Source organism: Primulina tabacum, chromosome 9 (genome assembly GCF_025594145.1).
Source record: "Primulina tabacum isolate GXHZ01 chromosome 9, ASM2559414v2, whole genome shotgun sequence".
Classification (NCBI taxonomy): domain Eukaryota; kingdom Viridiplantae; phylum Streptophyta; class Magnoliopsida; order Lamiales; family Gesneriaceae; genus Primulina; species Primulina tabacum.
The window spans coordinates 31,774,452-31,796,774 of record NC_134558.1 but is presented as its reverse complement, the minus strand read 5'-3'; the positions used below and the strand labels follow the sequence as shown (position 1 = coordinate 31,796,774).

The following is a 22,323-nucleotide window of genomic DNA, read 5'->3' as shown; positions in this document are numbered from 1 at the left end:
GAATATTTCATATGAAAGTTTTTTATTTTCATGGATTATTTTTAATGATTCCTTCTGGGAGAGTAACAATATAACGTCCCGATAATTTGAAGGTTCACGTAAACTACATGCATGCAATTTATTAAATTTCTTTGGTAATTTATTAATTTGTTTTAAAGCATTAAATGCAGGTTTATTTCATAAATTATGGGTTTAATTATTTTTATGCATTTTTTGCATAATTATTGCATAATATAATTTATTTTATGAAATTTTAAAGGTTCATGCATTAAAGATTTTTAAGTTTCATTTCGCGCACGAACGAGGAGCGGAGACGGAAGAAATTTTCAGGAAAATTATTTTAATTACTGTGATTCATTTTTATTAATTAATATAAGATATTTTAAAGGTATTTTTCAAGAAATGAGATTTTTGGGGTATTTTACTCGCATGATTTTAAATTTTAACGGTGCGCAAATTTTATCGGATCGGTGAACTTTTTAAGGGTTCGGCTAATATTTTAAAATCTTTCCAATACGAAATATTTTTCGGGAGTGTGTTTGGATTTAATGAGCCAATTTTTAAGCTCATTGGACTTAAAACTCTTTTAATTTTTTTATTAAATCATTTATGGCTCATTAGCTTTTTGATTAATAATTAAAATAAATATTATACTATCTACCCTACACCAATAATAGAACTAGCCGACACCCTCCTCTTCATTCAGAAATTTCATTCTCGTTTTTTTTTCAGCAGCCATGGTGGGAAGCTTCGGCCTCTTCACTCCTTTGCAAAGAAAAATTCTTCGGTGCTTCCTTGTTGCTCCATTCTTCGATCTCCTCGCGTATATACATCATCAAGGCATGCTTTGTATCATTTTTTATGCATCATACATGTTTTATATGCTGATGAATGTGTTTATGCATGATAATTTTCGATCCAGCTTGATGCATGAAAGATATTCGGTTTTCTTTGCTTCGGTTATGTATTTCTTCCTACTTACTCACGTTCTTGATAATCTGTCGTGAAAGGGCTGCTGGTTGGTGATGCTGTAGGTCTCTAATCACCCAGGAAGAAGGGAGTGTAAGCTGGATACTAGGCTGTGTCGAATCAAGAAGGAATTGAGCGCGTTCCTTGAAGCATAGGCTCGTTGGTGAGGAGATTTGGTTGATCTGCTTGAACCAGCGGCACAAGGGCCGATCCAAGGCATGGAACAGACCTTGGTGGGTCTGATCCACGACCTAAGAAGGCTCGAGTGCTGCTGGAACAAGTCCCTTAGCCGATCGAGTGTGGGTTAATAAGAATCGGCCACGGTAGTTTCCTTCGGGTTCTAGCGTTCGTTTTCGTTGTGTAGGCTGCATGGGGCTGGTTGTGTGAGTCGGGTAGGTCCCTTGGGGTCTGGTCTTGGTCCCTAGTAGATTGGTTCGGGGCTGGTTGGAGTGGCTAGCAAGTTAGGACCGAGTTGAGCAAATGGATTTTGTAGGAATATGTGCTGGATTTTTCAGCCACGGTCCAGGATCATTTTCGAAAGTTTAGAGGTCTGGTTTTGAGGATTTTAGGGCCTTTTAAATATATAATAAGTATGGTAAGAAGTTGGGAAATAGTTGGTTAAGTTTCAGTTTGTTTCGGGTTAAAACCGGGACTCCGGTCCAAGTTTTAAAATATTCGGTTAAGTTATGAAATGAGATCGAGTTTACGTCTAGGGATGCTTTTAAATATGTTTTGGGACATTTTGAGGAGTTTGGTAAGCTTCGGATCAAAATAATGAGTTTTGGAATTATTCGGGATTTAATCGCCACACGAAATGTTAATTAAAGAATTAATTGAAACGCCTAGATTTAAGCTTAATAAAATTTTGGAAAATTATATTTAAGCTCAAATAATTATTAGAAGTCTAATTTTTTAATTTGGGAATTTTATGCTAATGTTTGGATTAATTCGGGATTAAAAGCAGTAATATGTTATAGTTAAAGATTAATTTTGAAGTCATGGATTTAAGCCAAATAAAAATATGGGAAAATTCACGTGGGCTTAAATAATTATTTGGGATATGTTAGAGTCAATGGAAATTAAGAAAATATCAAAGACGTGAAATTTTACGTGTAGGGACAAAGCGGTAATTTTTAGGTTTACAGTGGCAAAATGGTCATTTTGCTCCCGGGGTGAGATTTTGGACCTGGCAGCGCCCTGAGCACATTTTATCATGTTTTTAAATGTTTATGCATCACGTTCCTGAATTTTATGGAATTACGATAAATACATTGCATGCTTGGTTTAAAGGAAAAGTTACATATATACATGTTTTTATTAAGTGATGATTATGATGTTATTTTTGAAGGATGGGATTTGGTTGTGACTAACGATGTATATGTATACGATGATATGAGATATGATGAGATGAGGCCCGGGCTCAGTGGACGGGTAATACTGTTGCTGATGTCCCTCGCCGCCGGGTACACACGGTTACATGTAGATGGATCCATCGATAGAGCTGATACGATAGAGCTGATACGAAAGTCACAACTAATGAACTGAATTCAATAAAAAAGAACATGTATACGTATATGATGACATGAGATGATATGTTTTGACACGATATGATTTTACACGACACGTATACGTATATGATGACATGAGATGACATGATTTGACACGACATGATTTTATACGACACGTTTAGGTTCATGTTTTAAAGTTCATGAAAGATATGTTGAGTATGATATTTTTCACTGCTGTGTGCCTGTATATGTACTTGTTATTCCTGGTACAGGTGTGCTGAGTCTTTAGACTCACTTGGCGTGTGTGATGCAGGTGAGATTCATGATGAGGAGATTGGAGGTGCCGAACTCTGAGTAGACAGACTTGGTGGGGTGACATGACCCGAGGACCGCATGTTTTCCGCATTATGATTTACGAGATTTGAGATGAGATGAATATTTTCATACGTTGATGATTTTAGGATTTTTTACACGTTTACGTTTACGTTGATTTTGAATGATGGTAGTTATTTTAAACTACATTAATTTTATTGTCAATTAAAAAGATTATTTTAAATGTTATTTTTAAATGATAGCTTTATAAAAAAAAATATTTCCGCACTTTTAAATCGGTAGATGTGACAAACAAACTAATGAGAAGGCAAAAACGAAATTGCAAAACTGGCTCAATCTGAAAGAAAGCCATTCCATTGCTGATACATTATCGAACCATGGTTTTGAATGGTTGTCAATGAGGCAAATGTTTGCATTGATTCATAGTTTAATATGGTAGGCTGATACATAGAACAATAATACATTGATTCATAGTTTAATATGTTAATCACATGTTCACCTTGACAATAACAAAATAGATTACAACACTACTATAAAATCAAAAAAGCTTTATATTAGCACATGGGAGTTACCAAAGTGACGGTAGAAGCAGATTTCTTATACATTGTAGAAGCTTTGCATCTTCAAAACATAAAATCTTTATCTTCTAAGTAACTAGGGATGTAAACGAACCAAACCGTTTGTGAGCTATTCGAAACTCGATTCGATAAAAGCTCGTTTGAGCTCGTTTAATGAGGCTCGTTAAGATAAACAAACCAAACTCAAGCTTTACAGTATTCGGCTCGTTAGCTCGTGAACATGTTCGTTGGTAAGTTCATGAGTAATCTTTTAGATGAAAAAATAATAGTTTTGATATTTGATTTATTGATTTTGCATATTATTTATGAAATATATAGAAAAATCTATTAAATTTATTTATTATAATAAATTTACAAATTTTAATAAGAATAATATATTTTTCTTTAAATATATAATTTACTTTTAATTAATTTAATGGAAATTTAAATGTATAATTCATATTTATTAAGCTTGTTTAGGCTCGATAAAGGCTTGAATAAGCTCGTGAGCCATGCATATATTCGTTAAATAAAGCTCGATCTCGGCTCGATTATAAACGAACCAAGCTCAAACATCCAAGAGTTCGGCTCGACTCGACTCAATTACATCCCTATCAGTAACCCAAATCACCCATCAAAACATCCACAAAACAAACCAAATCAACCACGGTAGCATGAGAATCAACTTCAAAGTTGTGCTCTTCCCTCGCCATTTTTCGATTTTCTTCTTCTAGCACATTTATCTTCCGTTTTAATCCTAGAATTATGTTCATAGCTCTATAACACATTGGTGGATCTTTCCAAGCAAAAAAGTTACAGCCACCCTTCTGTAAAAGAAAAAGAGACCAAAATTGAAATGAACATTTATAGTACCTTTTTGTCAAAATTTATAAATACCTGAAAAGAAAAAAACCACCACCTTCCAATCTATGCAGCCATGAAACCTCCTACTAGGGTTACCATTTGTCCAAGAAGTTCGCAATATTGATCATTTCGCACATTTACAGAACAAGAAACCAGTTTAGTATGCTGAAGACATCTTCCTAGTTCGAATTAATTCAAGAACCGGCATGATCTTCCAACTTCTGCGATTTGAAGAAAGCCAAGAAACCAACCCCTGCATCTGCTGCACACATCTCTGATGACAAGCAAGTACCTGAGCCGATGCAAGAATCTACAGACAGCCTCCCCGATAGTGAAGACTCTGATGCATCTTCACCCAGCTTGATGAAGTTCCTGATGAGACCACTACCTCTGTTATCGAAAGCCATGCAGATTCCCCTACTCCTCCAGATGTTGCTCCAGATGTTGAGCACACTGAGGACAACAACGATCTCTTTGGATATGATCTTACCACTACCTTCAGTGACAAGTTCTACATTGAGCAGGCAGTTGCTCAGTGGCATTTATATGCGCATCGTGATTTTGTGGAAGAATATACTGTTGACACCGATGCCTTTGCGAGACACAATTTGCTCGTATTTCTCCAACACTGCCACCTCCTCTCCACAATCTCTGCTGTCACACCATTAAGTCTCAGACCTGTGCTGGAATTCTACTCCAATCTCTCACCTGGTGTAGGTGATGAAAGGTCTGGTAAATACGGGAAGGTCTTTGTTCGCGACAAAATTTACGAGTTCAGCCCTGCCGCAATAAACTCCCACTATCAGACACCAACATAGGATGAGGATGGACTTGCCTAAGACATTCACATGGTCACTTCCACACTCACAAGGGGCCTCTTTACACAATTTCCAGCCCATCCTCAGCGCCTGTCAGCCGCCAATCTTACATCGTTCTACTGCGTACTCCAAAAATTCGCCATAAGCAATTGGACACCGTCCACAAACACCACCATTGTGACAAGACACCAAACAATGGTTCTGTACTCCATCGGGACGAATGGAGTCTTCAATTTTGGGAGCTGGTGTTCAAAACGGAGCTTCAATATGCTGATGGAGGGCTCAAGGCATCGAAGCTCCCGTTTCCAAGTTTGATCTATGGGATGCTGGTCTCTCAAGACTTTATTCGGGATGTTGATGAGCAATTGTCTGATATCAGTGAAATGTTCAAGATTGCTCCTGCATTATTTAAAGAGAACCAGAAGATTGATCTTCCGTGGTGTGCCTCTCCCACTGCCCCTGCTACGAGTGCCACCCCCCAAAGCAAGCCTGACACTTCGACGTCCACGAGATTCATATTGCTCACCACAGCGGAAGTCCAAGCCCAAATTGAGCATGCCCTGTCCAAGATTGTGCAAGTCAAGGCTGATATAGCCTCTTATGAAAATTTGGTTGCTAATTACAGGCTACTTCTGGAAGTGGGTGTCCATTCTGGACAAAAAGGGGGAGATAATGATCAAATGCCTGCTGCTGCTGCTGCTGCTGCTGGAGAAGCTAGTTCATCGGGGACCAAGGACGGTGATTATACTGATGAAGAGGATGAGAACTGATTATAGAATCGATGTGTTTCTCTTCTTTTGCGCTATCAATTTGCTATATTTTATTTGCTAGGAGTTATGTTTTGCCCTGTGCTCGATGCAATTGCTTAATGATCTGTTAATGAAATTAGGCAGGTGTTGTCCTAAGTGTTGCCAACAAAGTTAACAACACATGTGCTAACTTATTTTATTCAGGGGGAGAAAAATTCTCTAATTCATGGGGAGATGACGTGAGCTAACAAAGATAAATGAGTTTGATCTCATTTTGTCCAGAAAGACAAAAAGAGAGAAATTGAAGGGAAATATAATCTCTTAATATATTTACTTAATTTAATGATTTCTCTAATATTATCTTTTCCTTATTGATTTGATTGAGTATAATATCTTATGAGATTTTGCTTTTCTAGATAATGAGATAATTATGCACATATTATCATGATATTATATTAATCTTCAACATGAGTTTTGTTCCTAATTAAACTTCTACTTTCCTTGGGGAAATTTAGGGAAAAGGGAGTGGGATATGAAGTATTTAAAAAAAAGGATCCATAAGTCAATTTACTTAAATGTCCCTGTGTTTTAAGTGTAAATACATCATTAAATTTGATTACATATAATCTGATAATATTAACGTTTATTGTTTATTTTCGTTCTCCGATCGACTGGTTGAGGAAGAAAATTTCGACCACGTTTTGGTCGAAACGACCAAAAAACAGTAGTCTACCATGCGGTTGACCAAACAATGGTCCACCAAAACTTTGGTCGACCAAACAATGGTCGACCATTGCTTTGGGAATTGGTCGACCAAAAGCTTTGGGACCATTGCTTTGATCGACCAATTCAAAGAATTGGTCGATCAAAAGCTTTGGTCAAAGTCGACTATTGCTTTGGTCGACCAATTCAAAGTTTCAGCCTTTTGAGTATACCTAAAATTCCAATCTTTTGGGTCGACCCAAAATTTTATTGATCGACCCAAAATTTTGTTGGTCGACGAAGAACAAATTTCTTCTTGGTGGACCAACATTTTGGTCCTTTGGTCTACCAAGAAGAAATTTCTTCTTGGTAGACCAAATGGTGGTCCTTTGGTCTACCAAGAAGAAGACCATCATTTGGTTTACCAAGAATAAATTTTTTTCTTGGTCGACCAACACCAATTTCTTCTTGGTCCCAAAAGCTTTGGTCAAAGACCAAAGTTGGTCGATCAATTTGGTCGATCGTTGATGGTCGATCGTTGTTGATTGTTGGATATTATATTGATTTTTATAATTATTGGACATTGTATTATGTTTGATAATCATTCGACATTGTATTATGTTTGATAATCATTCGACATTTTATTGATCTTTTAATTATTGGACATTGTATTGATCTTTTTTATTTCGATTTAAGTATATTTATGGTGGAATTTTGTTGTTGGTCAATTTTTGGGTCGACCCTGGTGATTTCTGGGTCGACCTTGTTGATCCATGTTGATATTGGGTCGACCATGTTGATCTCTGGGTCGACCCATGTTGATTTTGGGTTGATCAAGGTTGCTTTTGGGTTGACCTTTTTTCTAACACATGAATCCATAATTAAAAAAAAATATGACCGATAATTACTTAATTTTGACGGATAATTACACAATTTTGACCAATGTTGCATGTTTTTAACATATGAATCACATAATTTCACAATCATGTTCTATAATGTTACATATTATGACATATGAGTCATAATTTCACAAGTATGTTACATATGTTTTGACATATGAACCACAATTTCACAATTATGTTATATGTTTTACCATATGAATCACAATTTCACGACTATGTTACATGTTTTAACATATGAATTAGTGTTTTAATATATGAATCAGAATTTCACAACTATGTTACATGTTATAACATATGAATCATACTTTCACAATTTCACAACTATGTTCCATGTTTTAAAATATGAATCACAATTTTACAACTATGTTCCATGTTTTAACATATGAATCACAATTTCACAACTATGTTCCATGTTTTAACATATGAATTACAATTTCACAAATTTCACAATTATCTTATATGTTTTAACATATGAATCACAATTTCATAACTTTGTTGCATGTTTTAACATATGAATCACAATTTCACAAGTATGTTACATGTTTGAATATATAAATCACAATTACATAATCACAAGTATAGTATGTTCTATAATGTAATATGTTTTAACTTATTATGTTACATGTTTTGACATATAAATCTCAATTTCACAACTATGTTACTATTTTAACATATGAATCACAATTTCAATTGAATTATATGTTTTAACATAAAAATCACAATTATATGTTATCACAATTTCAATTGAATTACATGTTTTAACATAAAAATCAAAATTACATGTTTTAACATATGGATCATAATTTCACAACTATATTGCATATTTTAACATATGAATCACAATTTCATTACATAATATTACATGATTTAACATATGAAATACATATTTAACTTGGGTCGCCAAAGTAGCATTTATGTACCAACTTTGGTCGACCCAAAGTTCCAGCCTTTTGAGTATACCCAAAATTTCAATCTTTTGGGTCGACCCAAAATTTTATTGATCGACCCAAAATTTTGTTGGTCGACTAAGAAGAAATTTCTTCTTGGTGGACCAACATTTTGGTCATTTGGTCTACCAAGAAAAAATTTCTTCTTGGTAGACCAAATAGTGGTCCTTTGGTCTACCAAGAAGAAGACCACCATTTGGTCGACTAAGAAGAAATTTTCTTCTTGGTCGACCAACACCAATTTCTTCTTGGTCGACCAAGAAGAAATTTCTTCTTGGTCGACCAAGAAAAGTCTTCTTGGTCGACTAATTTAATTTTGGTCGACCAATTTTTCTGGGTGGAAGGATAGATGACTCGTAAATTTTAATTGGGAAATATGTGTGTCGACTGAGAAGAAAGGGAAAAAAACAATTAATTGATTAAGTTAAAAGTTTAATTACGGCTTGGTCGACCAAGGTGTTGGTCTTTTGGTCTACCAAGAAGAAATTTTCTTCTTGGTCGACCAACACCAATTTCTTCTTGGTCGACCAAGGTGTTGGTCTTTTGGAGAGTGCCGGTGCATGTGCGGCTGTAATTGTTGAAGACATTTCAGACAACACGCGTGCAAGTGTTGGCTAAAGATTGTTTCGTTGCTCCAAGCTTGTGGCATCACATGTTTTGCTTTCTTATTTATGTTTTAGTATTCTTAGTCGTTGTTAGAAAAATATTTATTTTCTCAAGTGTTGAGAAAATTGATTTTAGTTATAATCACTAGTAATTGGTTTACGTAAACGTTTTGGTTTTCTAGTGATTAAGTCTTGCCCTGAGGCACCGCGCAAGTATTTATACTTGTGCAAATTTAATCTTGTCCATATAGTTCTTTAAAGTTAATTTGTGTTACAAACTTTAATATTCCGCTGCATGTTGTCTTAAATGTTGTAACATTTAGCACAACACTTAATTCTGATAACCACAAATTTATGTATTATATTGTTACGTTTATATTCACTCACTTCTGTCAAGCAATATCCCTACAATTAGGATGGAAAATAACGCTAATTAGCGACAAATTAAATATTAGCTATCGCTAGTTAGCAATAAACCCTCAATCCCGCTGACTACATTTTGTCACGAATTTGCAATATACAAGCTTTAACCCGTTGTTAGATACATGATATTTTTTGTATTGACTTATATACTTCACATAAATAAAAAATCTAAATTCTTAGAGAGTAAAATACACTCTCATCATAGAATCTTTAAAATATATATTCCATAATAGATCATACGAAAAATGGTCCTTCAAATTTCTGCCGCATAAGATTACAGAAGTACTCGATTATAACGAAACATTACAGTTACAATAATCTGGAAAATCGCGGGGAAAAGACCGACTCAGTTATCAAGCAATAATCTCGTCTATGTTACACTCCCGATAGTTGATCTCTGCCTTGGACTCATCCACTTGAACAACGTCACAACATTCACATCGATCCGTCTAAGTGAAAATCGGAAGAGAAAAAATAGTTAAACTATAAAATCGACGAAAGAATCGAAAATTTTATTGTTTAAAAATTTTGTTATTGTGGTAAATTTTTAACACTGCCTATATGTTTGGTAAAGCGACAACTTCGATAATGTTATGCAAAAATAATAATTCAAAAATACAAAGGATTTTCAAGCAATTAAAAAATACTAAGGATTCAAAGTAATGGAATTTTTATACCAAGGAGATAGAAGTAATGAATGGACTAAGTAATGAACTGAAATGTCGACATATATACCTGGAGACGCTTCTTCGCTGGGGAGAAGACTTTGATTTCTGTGATCGATTCCGCAGAATGGTTACCCCCCACGGGACATACCCCGAAACCTCGAGGTCGAGCTCGAACATATCTCGTAACAAACTTATCGCCTACATTTCTTTCTTGTACCGAATCAAAAAAGAAAACATGGGGAGCTTCGCAGGGGTTTTCCGACGGCAGCCGCGTATCGAACATGTAAAATGGCCGCTCGGGTCCGTTGGCCCACGGCGTGAAAGTCTCTATGGGAGTCTGTAGGTAGCTCCGAGGCAGTATATTTTCGTATATATAAGCAGAATAGCCCCAGGAGATCGAAAAAGACCACCGATTTTGACGGTGGTAGCAGATGGATTGCTGTAAGAGGCGAGACTGGTCAGCGTCGGCCGCCTTCATGAGGTGGCGCATGGACTCGAAACGGTCCTTGGCAGGAAAAATGGGGTCCATTGCATCGAAGTGGTGGAATGTCATGAGAGGGACTTTGGGGTGAGCTGAGAGGAAGCCGGAGAAATCGCCGTGCAAATCCACCTGAAAATTAATTACTAAAATAATTTGAATGAAAAACCACAAAAATCATAGCAAATATTATAGAAACGATATTGTAGATGATTATTGATATTATTACCTATTAAAATTCTGTAAATCTACTCTATAAATAGAGGTCTCAAATGATGAATAAAGAACTCGAAATCATTCTCTCTTCTCTATATTCTCTACTATTCACAACACGTTATCAGCATGAGTGATCTTCAAGGTAAAATTTATAAATAATTTATTCTTATTCTTGTATGAATGCTCTTGAAGAAGCACAATATTTAGATTTAATATTGATGCTCCCGAAGTAGAACAAATTATAGATTTATATTGATGCTCCTGAAGAAGCACAACTTTTAATTTTATGTTGATACTCCTGAAGTAGCACAACACGACTTCATGTTGAAAATATTGATAGATCTACGAATAAAATATAGATGAATAAGATTTATCAATGTTCTCGAAGAATCTTGATCTAAAAATCATAAAGATCTATCAATATCTATGAATAATATTGATATGAAATATAACGTTATCATATTCCTGAAGAATTTAGGTAACTATCATATGTTTCGACAATATTCTTCAATATTCTTGAAGAATATTGATTATAATGTATTGTTGCTTTGATTCAAGTTTTTTTTTATCATATCTTGGATTGCTTGTTTAAGATTTATATTATTTGGATTTTGATGATTTAACTAGTCGCTAAAATATTGTGTGAATACAAGTATTTAATAGTTTTATGATAATTTTTGAGTCAATCTCAACACTATAATTGATATTAATTGGACCCAAAAAAAAAAATATGGCTTGTTTACGAAGTTGGGCAGAATTTTATGATATTTGTTTTACGTATTTAGAATAATTGTGCATAAAAGAGTTTTATTTTTCCTTTAGTTTATAATGCTACAATTTTTAATTAGTGCAATTTGAAATAGATACATAAATTATTATTTGAGCACATCTCAATGAATTTAAGAGACAATAAAAGAAGGAAATGAAATGTCCCAGCAGGACCGTGCAAAGGCACTTATTTTTCTTCGTCATCACCTCAATGATGGGTTGAAAGTCGAATATCTCATTGTGAAAGAGCCACGAGAGCTTTGGAAAAATCTAAAAGAAAGATTTGACCATCAACGAACTGTACTTCTCCCAAGAGCCCGATATGAATGGATGTACATACGGTTACAAGATTTTAAGTCTGTAAGTGACTATAACTCTGCATTATTCAAGACTAGTTCCACACTGATACTTTGTGGAGAGAAAGTCACTGATCAAGACATGTTAGAAAAAATATTCTCCACTTTTCATGCATCAAACGTGCTCCTGCAGCAGCAATATCGTGAACGTAGATTTCAAAGGTACTCTGAACTCATCTCATGCTTACTAGTTGCTGAACAAAACAATGAGCTGCTCATGAAAAAATCACCAAATGCGCCCATTTGGATCCACACCATTTCCTGAAGCAAATGGAACTACTTTTCCTGAAGAATATGAAATTGCATTTCCTGAAGCGAATGCTAATTCCACTCAAAATCATAACAATGAAAGTCAACGTGGGCGTGGGCGCGGGCGCGGGCGTGGGCGTGGCCAAAGAAGATACTATCAGCAACAAAATGGAAAGAAACATAAAGCAAGCCACCAGCAGTGGAATTCCAATAATGAAGAAGCAAAGGAGAAGAGTTCCAAAGTATATGAAGAAAAATGTTATAGATGTGGAATGGAAGGACATTGGTCTCGTACCTTGTCTTACGGCAAAACATCTTGTGGATCTATACCAAAAATCAATCAAGGAAAATGGAAAAATGGAGATAAATTTTGTGGACAATGATGATCCAATCGATATAAATCACTTGGACGTCTCTGATTTCTTTGCTAATCCAGATGGAAATATAGATAATTTGATTGGTGGTGGTGTGTTAGAAAATAATAAGTGGTCTTGTTCCTACTTTGAATTTCTATTGTTTATTAGGTTATTGTTGTCTCGTTTTTATTTTGATGTTCAGTTCATGTTTAGGATTTGTCGTGGAGGTTATTTTGTTATTCAATAAAATATTTCCTTTGAAAGTCTTATTTATCATATTTAGCTTATTGAATTATATTTTTATTTTAGATTAACGATGAAATGTCAGGATGAATGCTTAGCGGATAGTGGTACAGCACATATCATTCTTCAAAATAAAAGATATTTTTTGGAGTTAACATTAGCTGAAAATAATTTTACAACAATATCGGGTGCATCAAAATTTTTTGAAGGTTATGGAAAGGCAAAAATCATTTTACCAAATACAAGCCTATATATTGAAAATGTCCTATATGCGAGCAAATCCATTAGGAATTTACTTAGCTTTAAAGATATCCGCCAAAATTGATACCATATTGAAACATTAAATGAAAATAATTTCGAATACCTTTGCATAACATCTATTATATCTGGCCAAAAGCAGATAAAAGAAAAATTATGTGCACTCTCTTCTGGAATGTATTTTACAACAATAAAAACAGTCGAAGCAAACATTGTCACAAACCAGAAGTTTGTTGACCAACAGAGCTTCAAATTATGGCATGATCGACTTGGTAACCCTGGGGCAACAATGATGTGCAGAATAATAATTAACTCACATGGACACCCTCTAAAGAACCAGAATATTCTTTTACATAATGATTATCCATGTGTAGCTTGTTCACAAGGCAAAATAATTATAAGACCTTCCCCTACAAAGATTGATGTTGAAATCCCAACCTTCTTGGAGAGAATTCATGGGGATATTTGTGGGCCTATACACTCACCATGTGGATCATTTCGATACTTCATGGTATTGATTGACACGTCTACTAGATGGTCACATGTTAGTTTGCTTTCAACTCGAAATATAGCTTCTGTTAGATTACTTGCGCAAATTATTAAATTACGAGCTCAATTCCCAGATCACTCAATCAAGACAATTCGTCTTGATAATGCTGCTGAATTTAAATCGCAGACATTAATGACTATTGCATGTCAATAGGGATTTCAGAGTAGCATTCGGTTGCCCATGTTCATACACAAAATGGCTTAGCAGAGTCATTTATTAAGCGTTTGCAATTAATTGCTAGACCATTACTGATGAGAACCAAACTTCCATCACCTGTGTGGGGCCATGCCATATTACATGCTGCATCATTGATTCGTATAAGGCCAACTAATTATCACCAATACTCACCCTTACAACTTGCTTATGGTCGAGAGCTTGATGTTTCTCACCTTCGAGTATTTGGTTGTGCAGTACAAGTCCTTCTCCCACCTACACAACGAACCAAAATGGGCCCACAACGTACACTGGGGATTTTATGTGGGATATGATTCACCATCTATTATTAGATATTTGGAACCTTTAACAGGTGTTTACTGCGAGATTTGCAGATTGCCACTTCGATGAATTGGAATTTCCAAATCTAGGGGAAATAAAGTTGTGTCCCGAAGAACAACGAAAGATTTGTTGGAATGAGAAAACACTATCTCATTATGATCCTCGAAATAATCAATGTGAGCAAGAAGTAGAAAGAATCATTCACTTGCAAAGAATTGCAAATCAATTGCCCGATACTTTTGTTAATACAAAGAATGTGACAAAGTCACATATACATGCAAAGAATACCCCTGTAAAAATTGATGTCCCCGTAGGACCAGCTTTTATTCAACCTGCAAATGAATCTAAAATACGCCAGAAGCGTGGTCGACCAATTGGTTCCAAGGATACTGTACCTCGAAAAAGAAAGGTACAAGAGAAAGAAAATTCAAAAGCTCCCGAAGAAGAAATCTTGGATGATATAGTAAGAAAAATCAATGAACCAAACTTGGATAATATTATTTCTGAAGAATCAAATTCTTATGAAAATAATGAGATTTCAATAAATTATATATCATCTCGAAAATTGTGGGATAGAAATAACAAAATTGTTGACAATGACTTTGCCCTAAATGTTGCCCTTGACATCATACATAATGAAGATCCAGAACCACAATCCAGTTAAGGATTGTCAACAAAAAAAATGATTGTTCAAAGTGGAAGAAGGTCATACAAACTGATTAGACTCAATAGAAAAACAAAAAGTGTTTGGACATGTAATACGAACACCTGAAAATGTAATCCCAGTAGGATACAGATGGGTTTTTGTACGAAAGAGGAATGAAAATGGTGAAATTGTAAGATAAAAGGCCCGACTTGTAGCCCAAGGTTTCTCGCATAGACCTGAAATTGACTATGAGGAAATATATTCACCTGTGATGGATGCCACTACTTTTTGATTCCTAATCTGTTTAGTAGTATCAGAAGCTCTTGATATGCGACTTATGGATGTGGTAACTTCTTATCTTTATGGTTCACTTGATAGTGATATATATATATATATATATATATATATATATGAAAGTGCCTGAAAGATTAAAACTATCGAAAGAAAATGGTGAAGTGCCCAAGGCTATGTTATCAATAAAACTGCATAAATCTTTTTATGGATTAAAACAATCTGGTCGCATGTGGCACAATCGTCTTAGTGAATATTTGTTAAAAGAAGGATACACAAATAATGTTATTTGTCCATGCGCTTTTACAAAAGAACAGATGAGGGTTTTGCAATTGTGGCAGTATATGTTGATGATCTAAATCTTATTGGTACTCTAGAAAAGCTTACTAAAACTGCCAATTACTTGAAAAATGAGTTTGAGATGAAAGATTTAGGAAAGACAAAATTTTGCCTCGGATTGCAAATTGAACATTTGCAAGGGTTGTATTTGTTCATCAATCATCATATACAGAAAAAATATTAAAGCGCTTTTACATAGACAAGGCATACCCATTAGCATCATCAATGTTTGTTCGATCACTTAATGCTAACAAAGATCCTTTTTGACCATCTGAAAATGGAGAAAAAATTGTTGGTCCAGAAGTACCATATCTAAGTGTCATTGGTGCACTGTCATATCCTCACAAATTGTATTCGCCCAGATATATCATTTTCTGTTAATCTTTTAGCAAGATATAACTCATATCCAACCCGAAGACATTGGAATTGTGTAAAACACATATTTCGTTACCTTTGGGGTACAACTGATATGAGATTATTTTATTCGACAAAATCAAAGTCTTCTTTAGTTGGATATGCAGATGCATGATATCTTTCTAATCGACATAAAGCTGAATCCCAGACAGGTTATGTGTTTACACGAGGAGACACTGCTATATCATGGAAGTCGGTGAAGCAATCCTTAACAGCGACGTCTTCAAATCACTCTGAGATCATTGCAATGCATGAAGCAAGTCAGGAGTGTGTGTGGTTGAGATCTATGACACAACATATTCAAGAATCATGTAGGTTCCCAATAGCCAAAGATAGTCAAACAGTAATATTCGAAGATAATGTTGCTTGCATTACGCAGTTAAAAAGAGGCTACATCAAAGGTGATAGAACAAATCATATTTCATCAAAGTTTTTCTATACACATGAGCTTCAAGAAAATGGTGATATTGACGTCCATCAAATTCGCTCAAGCGACAATGTAGCTGACTTATTTACAAAGGCATTGCCAACTTCAACATTCAAGAAATTGGTGCACAAGATAGGGATGCATCAGTTGAAGGATCTCAGATGATTGAGATCAGGTGGAATATCTATTGTTGTACTCTTTTTCCTCGTTCGGGTTTTTCCATTGGGTTTTACTGACAAGGTTTTAACAAGGCAGCATTTGAACTCCCACATCTGTTAGAAGTAATTTGTTGAGTCGATAATCATCTAATAGGGAGTATTATAGAAAAGATATTGTAGATGATTATTGATATTATTACCTATTGAAATTCTGTAATTCTACTCTATAAATAGAGGTCTCAAATGATGAATAAAGAACTCGAAATAATTATCTCTTCTCTATATTCTCTACTATTCACAACAGCAAAATAGTTTTTTGGTATGTTAACTTGTTCAATTTTAAATTTTCTTCCACTAAATTTTAAAATTTTTGTTTTGGTATTCTTAACTTTTAATTTTCCGCCATTTTCTTCTAATTACTGACATGCCACCAAAAAAAACTGATGTGACAACCAAAATTGTTGACTTCTCGGATAACATGTCATTCATTGGACTAAAATAGTTGAAAATTAAATATTAGTGTGCCAAAACAAAATTTTGACAATTTAATGAAGCAAAACACAAAATTGTACAATTTAATTAACAAAAAAATCATTTTCCCAAAAATGTACAATTAATTTTCAAAATCTAGTACATCGTACGTTTTAAGATCAAATGATATAAATGTCGGTTATTTTTTCACTTTTAGAACAAAAATTACAGTTTGTTCATACAATTAAATCTTTTCAGATTAGATAAACACACATATTATTTGTAATATCGATATTTTCTCTTCATTATACATTATCGTGAATATTCTTAAGATTTTAAACGACTTAATTCAAATATCTTAAATTACAATATAAAATTCGTAATTAATTTCGCTAACAGATATAAGAGAAAAATTAACAAAATATGATGTTAATTAATTTAAAAAATAAGATATGGTTCGAGTAATGTTGCATGTACTTAAATAAGAAAGATATGTTCCACAAAAATAAAATAAAATAAAAAATACAGTTGTCACATATATAATAATTTAACATAAATACCCCCAATAAATATGTCTGTGTAACACAAAATTTTGTAATATTGATCTTCAATCTGACTCGGCCCATAAAAAATATTTTTTTTATATCTAACGTATTAATTTTTATTGCAATTATGAATTGGGTCGATCCATCTCATAGATGTAGATATGTGAGACCGTCTCACTGAATACCTAATTTATAATTAATTGTTTGAGCATCTTGGAAAATTAATATAAAATTAAATAAGAAAGAAAGATATATTCTTAAAAAATAATGGCTCAAATACAAAAAAATTATAGACTTGTCACTAAATTTAAATGAGCACAAAATAAAAAAATTATATTTAATTATTTTTCACACGGAATAAATCGCAATTAATAGTTAGTACTTAGTAGCTTTATAGATCGATATTACTAAAATATTTGACGAGTAACATACATTACATCTTGTACAAAGAGTTCAACAAAAAAATTATAGTACAAAAATACATAATTATTATTAATGTTTTCATAATCAAACATGTGATCTAACCGATCTACCTTATAAAAACAGTTTAATTGATCGGACCGTTCAACATGACGGTCGGATCGGAAATATGTTATATTATATAAAATGATAATATAATATAATGAAACATATATTTTAAATTCAAAAAAATTTAAAAGTGATTAACCGGTTGAACCGATTTTTAACTGGTTTAACGGTTCTTGACCTATCCAACAGGTTCTGATCGGTTTGATCGTAAAAAAAATTTTCAAACAAGGTGTGGACCTGATCCGTGATCGGTTTTAAAAACCATTAGATTAATATCATGAAAATAAAAATCATGAAAAATTGATATTGAAATTGCAAAACTAAACTTTGTGCACCTAAAATAAAAAAAATGATTTTAATACTCACTATATTAATTTGAAATGGATTGTAAGAATCCTTTAATTAATGACATCCTTTAATTAATGACATTTAAAGCATTAAAAAAAAAGGATCTGACTTTGAAATCAGAAATGCCTAATTACGAAAGTATATATAAAGGAAAATTCAATTTCGACTCAGAGAATTTGATTTTAGAAACCTGTAATAAGACACACACACAAATATAAATTAATCTGTTCAAATATATATAATATAACCCGGAAACCAAGACAAGTTGACCAATAGCCAATAGGATAAATTAATCAGTCGTGATATTCAGTAATGTTAATATAACTAAATAAAAATGCTAAAACAACATCTGATTTAGTAAGAGAATACATAAACAAAAACAAGAGGTTATTATTTTATTTTTTTAGAATAACAAGAGGTTTATTAACTATTGATATTTAATGTGTTACTATTAAATATATCACAAAAACTAATGTGAGACTTCGTACGTATCAATTTCGTGGGTTGAGTCTCTTATTTGGTTCATCCATGAAAAAAGTATTATTTTTTATGCTAAGAGTATTACTTTTTATTGTGAATATCGGTAGGATTGACCCATCTTACATATAAAGATCCGTGAAACCGTCTCACTAGAGACCTAACTGTAAAAAAAAAAAAAAAAAAAAAAAAAACCTTTTCGATATAATTATAAATACTTATATTTTAGATTTTGAGGGATTCTACTGAGTCTATTTAATCGAAAAATGCGATGTAATTAAATATTATCCGACCTGATGAATCCCTTTGTGTGGAGTCAGGTTGACTCCAACATCCGCAATGCACGCCATTGTGATCAAATCTGCAGAGCTCAACTGCGCATACCTAATCAGACAACTGTCCATATCCTTCGCCAGAGCTCTCGCCAAAGGGTAACTCAGCACGATCCCGCCACCGCCGAAAGCTTGCTTGAACGAGAACCAGAAATTCGAGATCACACTCTCAGAATGCCAGCCCAAGTAAAAATACTTTGTGTGATCGTATTCGGCAAGAACGTCGACTATGTTATCGACGAAGAAGATAGAATCGTCGTCTCCCATCACGATCCATCGCACGTTTTCATGTTCTTCCCTGAAGAGTTCGAGTATCCCGTGTACCATTCTTGGCATGAGCTCGAACCGGGGTTTGGTTTCTTGAAACAGTTTCGACAAGTCATCCACGATTCTGTATGGCGGGGCGGTTGCCGGCCATGGGAGGAACTCCGGCGGGGGAGCTTGGTCTAGGTAAACGTAGCCACGGGTCTTGTTCGGCCTCCACCATGCTTCGAGATATGCCCTTCGGTGTGGCCACATTTTTATTGACCCCAGAAGCCCGAAGGCCACGTGGTTCAGATTTGTCGGCTCGGAATGGAGGATCTGTAGCGATGTCGAAGAAGAATATGTTGAAGGTGCAGAAGGAGGAGACCATTTCATGATCAAATCAAGGTTTTGTGAGGGGTAAAAGGAGGTCAAGATTATATACAGAACAAGGCCTGAGATTATTAGGGTTTGGCAGAAGTTTCTTGAGAAGATGAAATGGTCGATTTTAGCAGATAAGGATGGAGTTGACATCTCCGAATTAAGGAATAAAAATGGGGAGATTATTCAGTGATTTTGAGGCTATGGATATGGAAGTTTGCAAGATATATAGGTGTTTTTCAAAGGAGAAATTGGATTACCGAAATCTTTATTTAAGTCTTAGATTAGTGAGGAATACATGGATGTGATGGCACTCATAAAATTTATTGTTCCAATGGTAAATGCTCACTTACTTTCTGTATAAAAGCCATTTTGTTGTGGGGGAACATATGGCAAATATGATTAAAATTTTAGAAAATAAAAATTAGTGGATTAAGACTGCAAAAAAAAAATTTGATTGATAACGGAACTTTAAAATTGAATGAAACGTGTAAGTTATACGACCAAAATTGTAATTTTTTTAACTGAAATTATTCAGGCATCAACAAGCTCGTCCACTAACGTCCTCGATCATGAAATTTCTCGTTATACAGATGATCCCTATCATACCAATCCATCTTTTATTACGCTTTGATCAGACCCTCGGAAGTGTTGATAACGATCCAAGAAAAAAATGTGCAACGAGAAAACAATAAAGAAGATTAGTATTTTTATATCGTTTGTCGTGTTTTTATGGATATATCTGTCTATCAATAATTTTTCACATATCTATCAGATAAAGAAATATTTTTTATAATTGGATCTTGAACCCGATATCTTCTCCAAATTTGGAATTTGATGTTACATGGGTTACAAGTCATTGTCCTCTAGATGTTCGAAAAAATGTTTGAATTTCCTGTATCCACAAACATCTTAAACTTCCTATTGCAATTTCTATCAAAATTAATATATATATATATATATATATATATATATATATATACTACAGCAAATTAAAGATATAACTACAGCAATATATGATGAGCAATTTTGTGGGACTAATTTTTTTTAATGAGAAATGATATATGTATTATAAAGGCTAGGTTACACATTAATTTTAAATTACAAAACTACCTCAAATCAGCTTATCTGAAGTTGGCCCCACCCTTTCTACTGATAATATTTTAAAAAGAAAAATTTTATATGTATAATAAAGTTATATATGGTTATGGACTATTTTAAATTAGAAAACTACCTCAAATGCTCTTGGAAGTTGGAAGGAGCCAAGAAAAATTAAATGATTCCTACTCAAATATTAATTACAAAAAAATGGGGGAATCATATTAAATGAGTCCTACACAAAAGCTAACTAGCGAAAAATTTATGAAATTAATATAATAATTTTAAAATTTAAAAGTATTTTTAGGTCGATGTTAGCTTGTATATACAACATATATCCATAACATATTAGAGAAGTAAGATTCTTATACTATCCACTTTTTGTATCATGGTAGTTTATTTTAGTTAACTAGTAAAAATGACGTGTGTTGCACGTGAAAAACATTTTTATGTTAACGTAGTTAATTCTATATTTTTTTTGTCATCTATTGTTTTAGATTAACACTCTTCTAATGTACGTTACATTTTCGTATCTCGATGATCAAAAGAGAGTTTCTCATTCGTTGTACTATTTTTAACAAAAAAATAATTGAACATAATGACAATAAAAAAATGTCATAATTTTAGTTGTTGCATTTATGATAACTTCCAGCTAAAAAAATATTACAAGAAGTTGCTAAAAGATATCCGAATTAGTGGAATAGGTGAGTGCTCATTTTCTCCAACAAACATATGTCTTAGGGTTTATTTGGCTAGCATGGTTAGCAGGGTATTGCATTAGTCCGGGAGCGGCCCTGGAGCTGTCAGGCCCAGCCCACTTGTGATATTGTCCGCTTTGGCCCGAGGCCTCACGGCTTTAAAACGCGTCACATCGTGCGGCGCCACTCACACTGGCTGTCATACCAAATGTCACAGCTCAACCTACTTGTGATATTGTCCGCTTTGGCCAGAGGCCTCACGACTTTAAAACGCGTCATAGTGTGTGGGCGCCACTCAAACACTGGCTATGATACTAAATGTCATTCCCAGCCCACTTGTCATATTGTCCGCTTTGGCCCGAGGCCTCACGGCTTTAAAACGCGTCACATCGTGAGGCGCCACTCACACTGGCTGTCATACCAAATGTCACAGCTCAACCCACTTGTGATATTGTCCGATTTTCGCCTGAGGCCTCACGGCTTTAAAACGCGTCACAATGTGCAGCGCCACTCACACTGGCTGTCATACCAAATGTCACAGCTCAACCCACTTGTGATATTGTCCGCTTTGGCCTGAGGCCTCACGGCTTTAAAACGCGTCACAATGTGCGGCGCCACTCAAACACTGACTCTGATACCAACTGTGGGGGCTCGTGTTCCTGATTAATACTTAATGACCAAACAACCAGATTTATTAATGTAAACAGTGAAAGCGATTAAAATTTTTCATTTTGCGCCTACAGAAATTTCGACATGACCTATTCGTAAATAGGACATCCCAAAAATTATCAAAACATCACAAACAACATTTATATACTCGAAATAAATTCATAACATCAATTCACAAACCTATAGCCGCACTGGCCAGGACTAGCATATACAGAGCCGACAAGGCTCGCTCACACAACAACAA

At 34.3% G+C, this 22,323-nt stretch overlaps 1 protein-coding gene and 1 long non-coding RNA gene across 2 annotated transcripts; one reads left to right on the top strand and one right to left on the bottom strand.

Moving 5' to 3' along the window:
* Positions 1–687: 687 nt before the first annotated feature.
* Positions 688–3,038, top strand: LOC142556553 (uncharacterized). Its single transcript, XR_012822650.1, has 2 exons — positions 688–840; positions 2,791–3,038. It is a non-coding gene; the product is annotated as an uncharacterized LOC142556553 (long non-coding RNA).
* A 6,541-nt stretch (positions 3,039–9,579) lies between these two features.
* LOC142556552 (uncharacterized) lies at positions 9,580–19,915 on the bottom strand. Its single transcript, XM_075668012.1, has 3 exons — positions 18,952–19,915; positions 10,113–10,655; positions 9,580–9,826 (listed from the first exon to the last, which is right to left on the bottom strand). Exons 1-3 carry the CDS (start codon positions 19,765–19,767, stop codon positions 9,731–9,733), a joined length of 1,455 nt encoding a protein of 484 aa, XP_075524127.1. The 5' UTR covers positions 19,768–19,915; the 3' UTR covers positions 9,580–9,730.
* Between the last annotated feature and the right edge of the window lie 2,408 nt (positions 19,916–22,323).

What these genes read in the sequence shown, in the direction of transcription:
- LOC142556552 (XM_075668012.1), bottom strand. Translation starts at nt 19,767, where the DNA reads ATGTCAACTCCATCCTTATCTGCTAAAATCGACCATTTCATCTTCTCA. An exon ending in CACACAAAGGGATTCATCAG is followed by an intron (nt 10,656 to 18,951) that starts GTCGGATAATAT and finishes ATTAATTTTCAG; the next exon opens with GTGGATTTGCACGGCGATTT. An exon ending in CAGCGAAGAAGCGTCTCCAG is followed by an intron (nt 9,827 to 10,112) that starts GTATATATGTCG and finishes ATTTTCACTTAG; the next exon opens with ACGGATCGATGTGAATGTTG.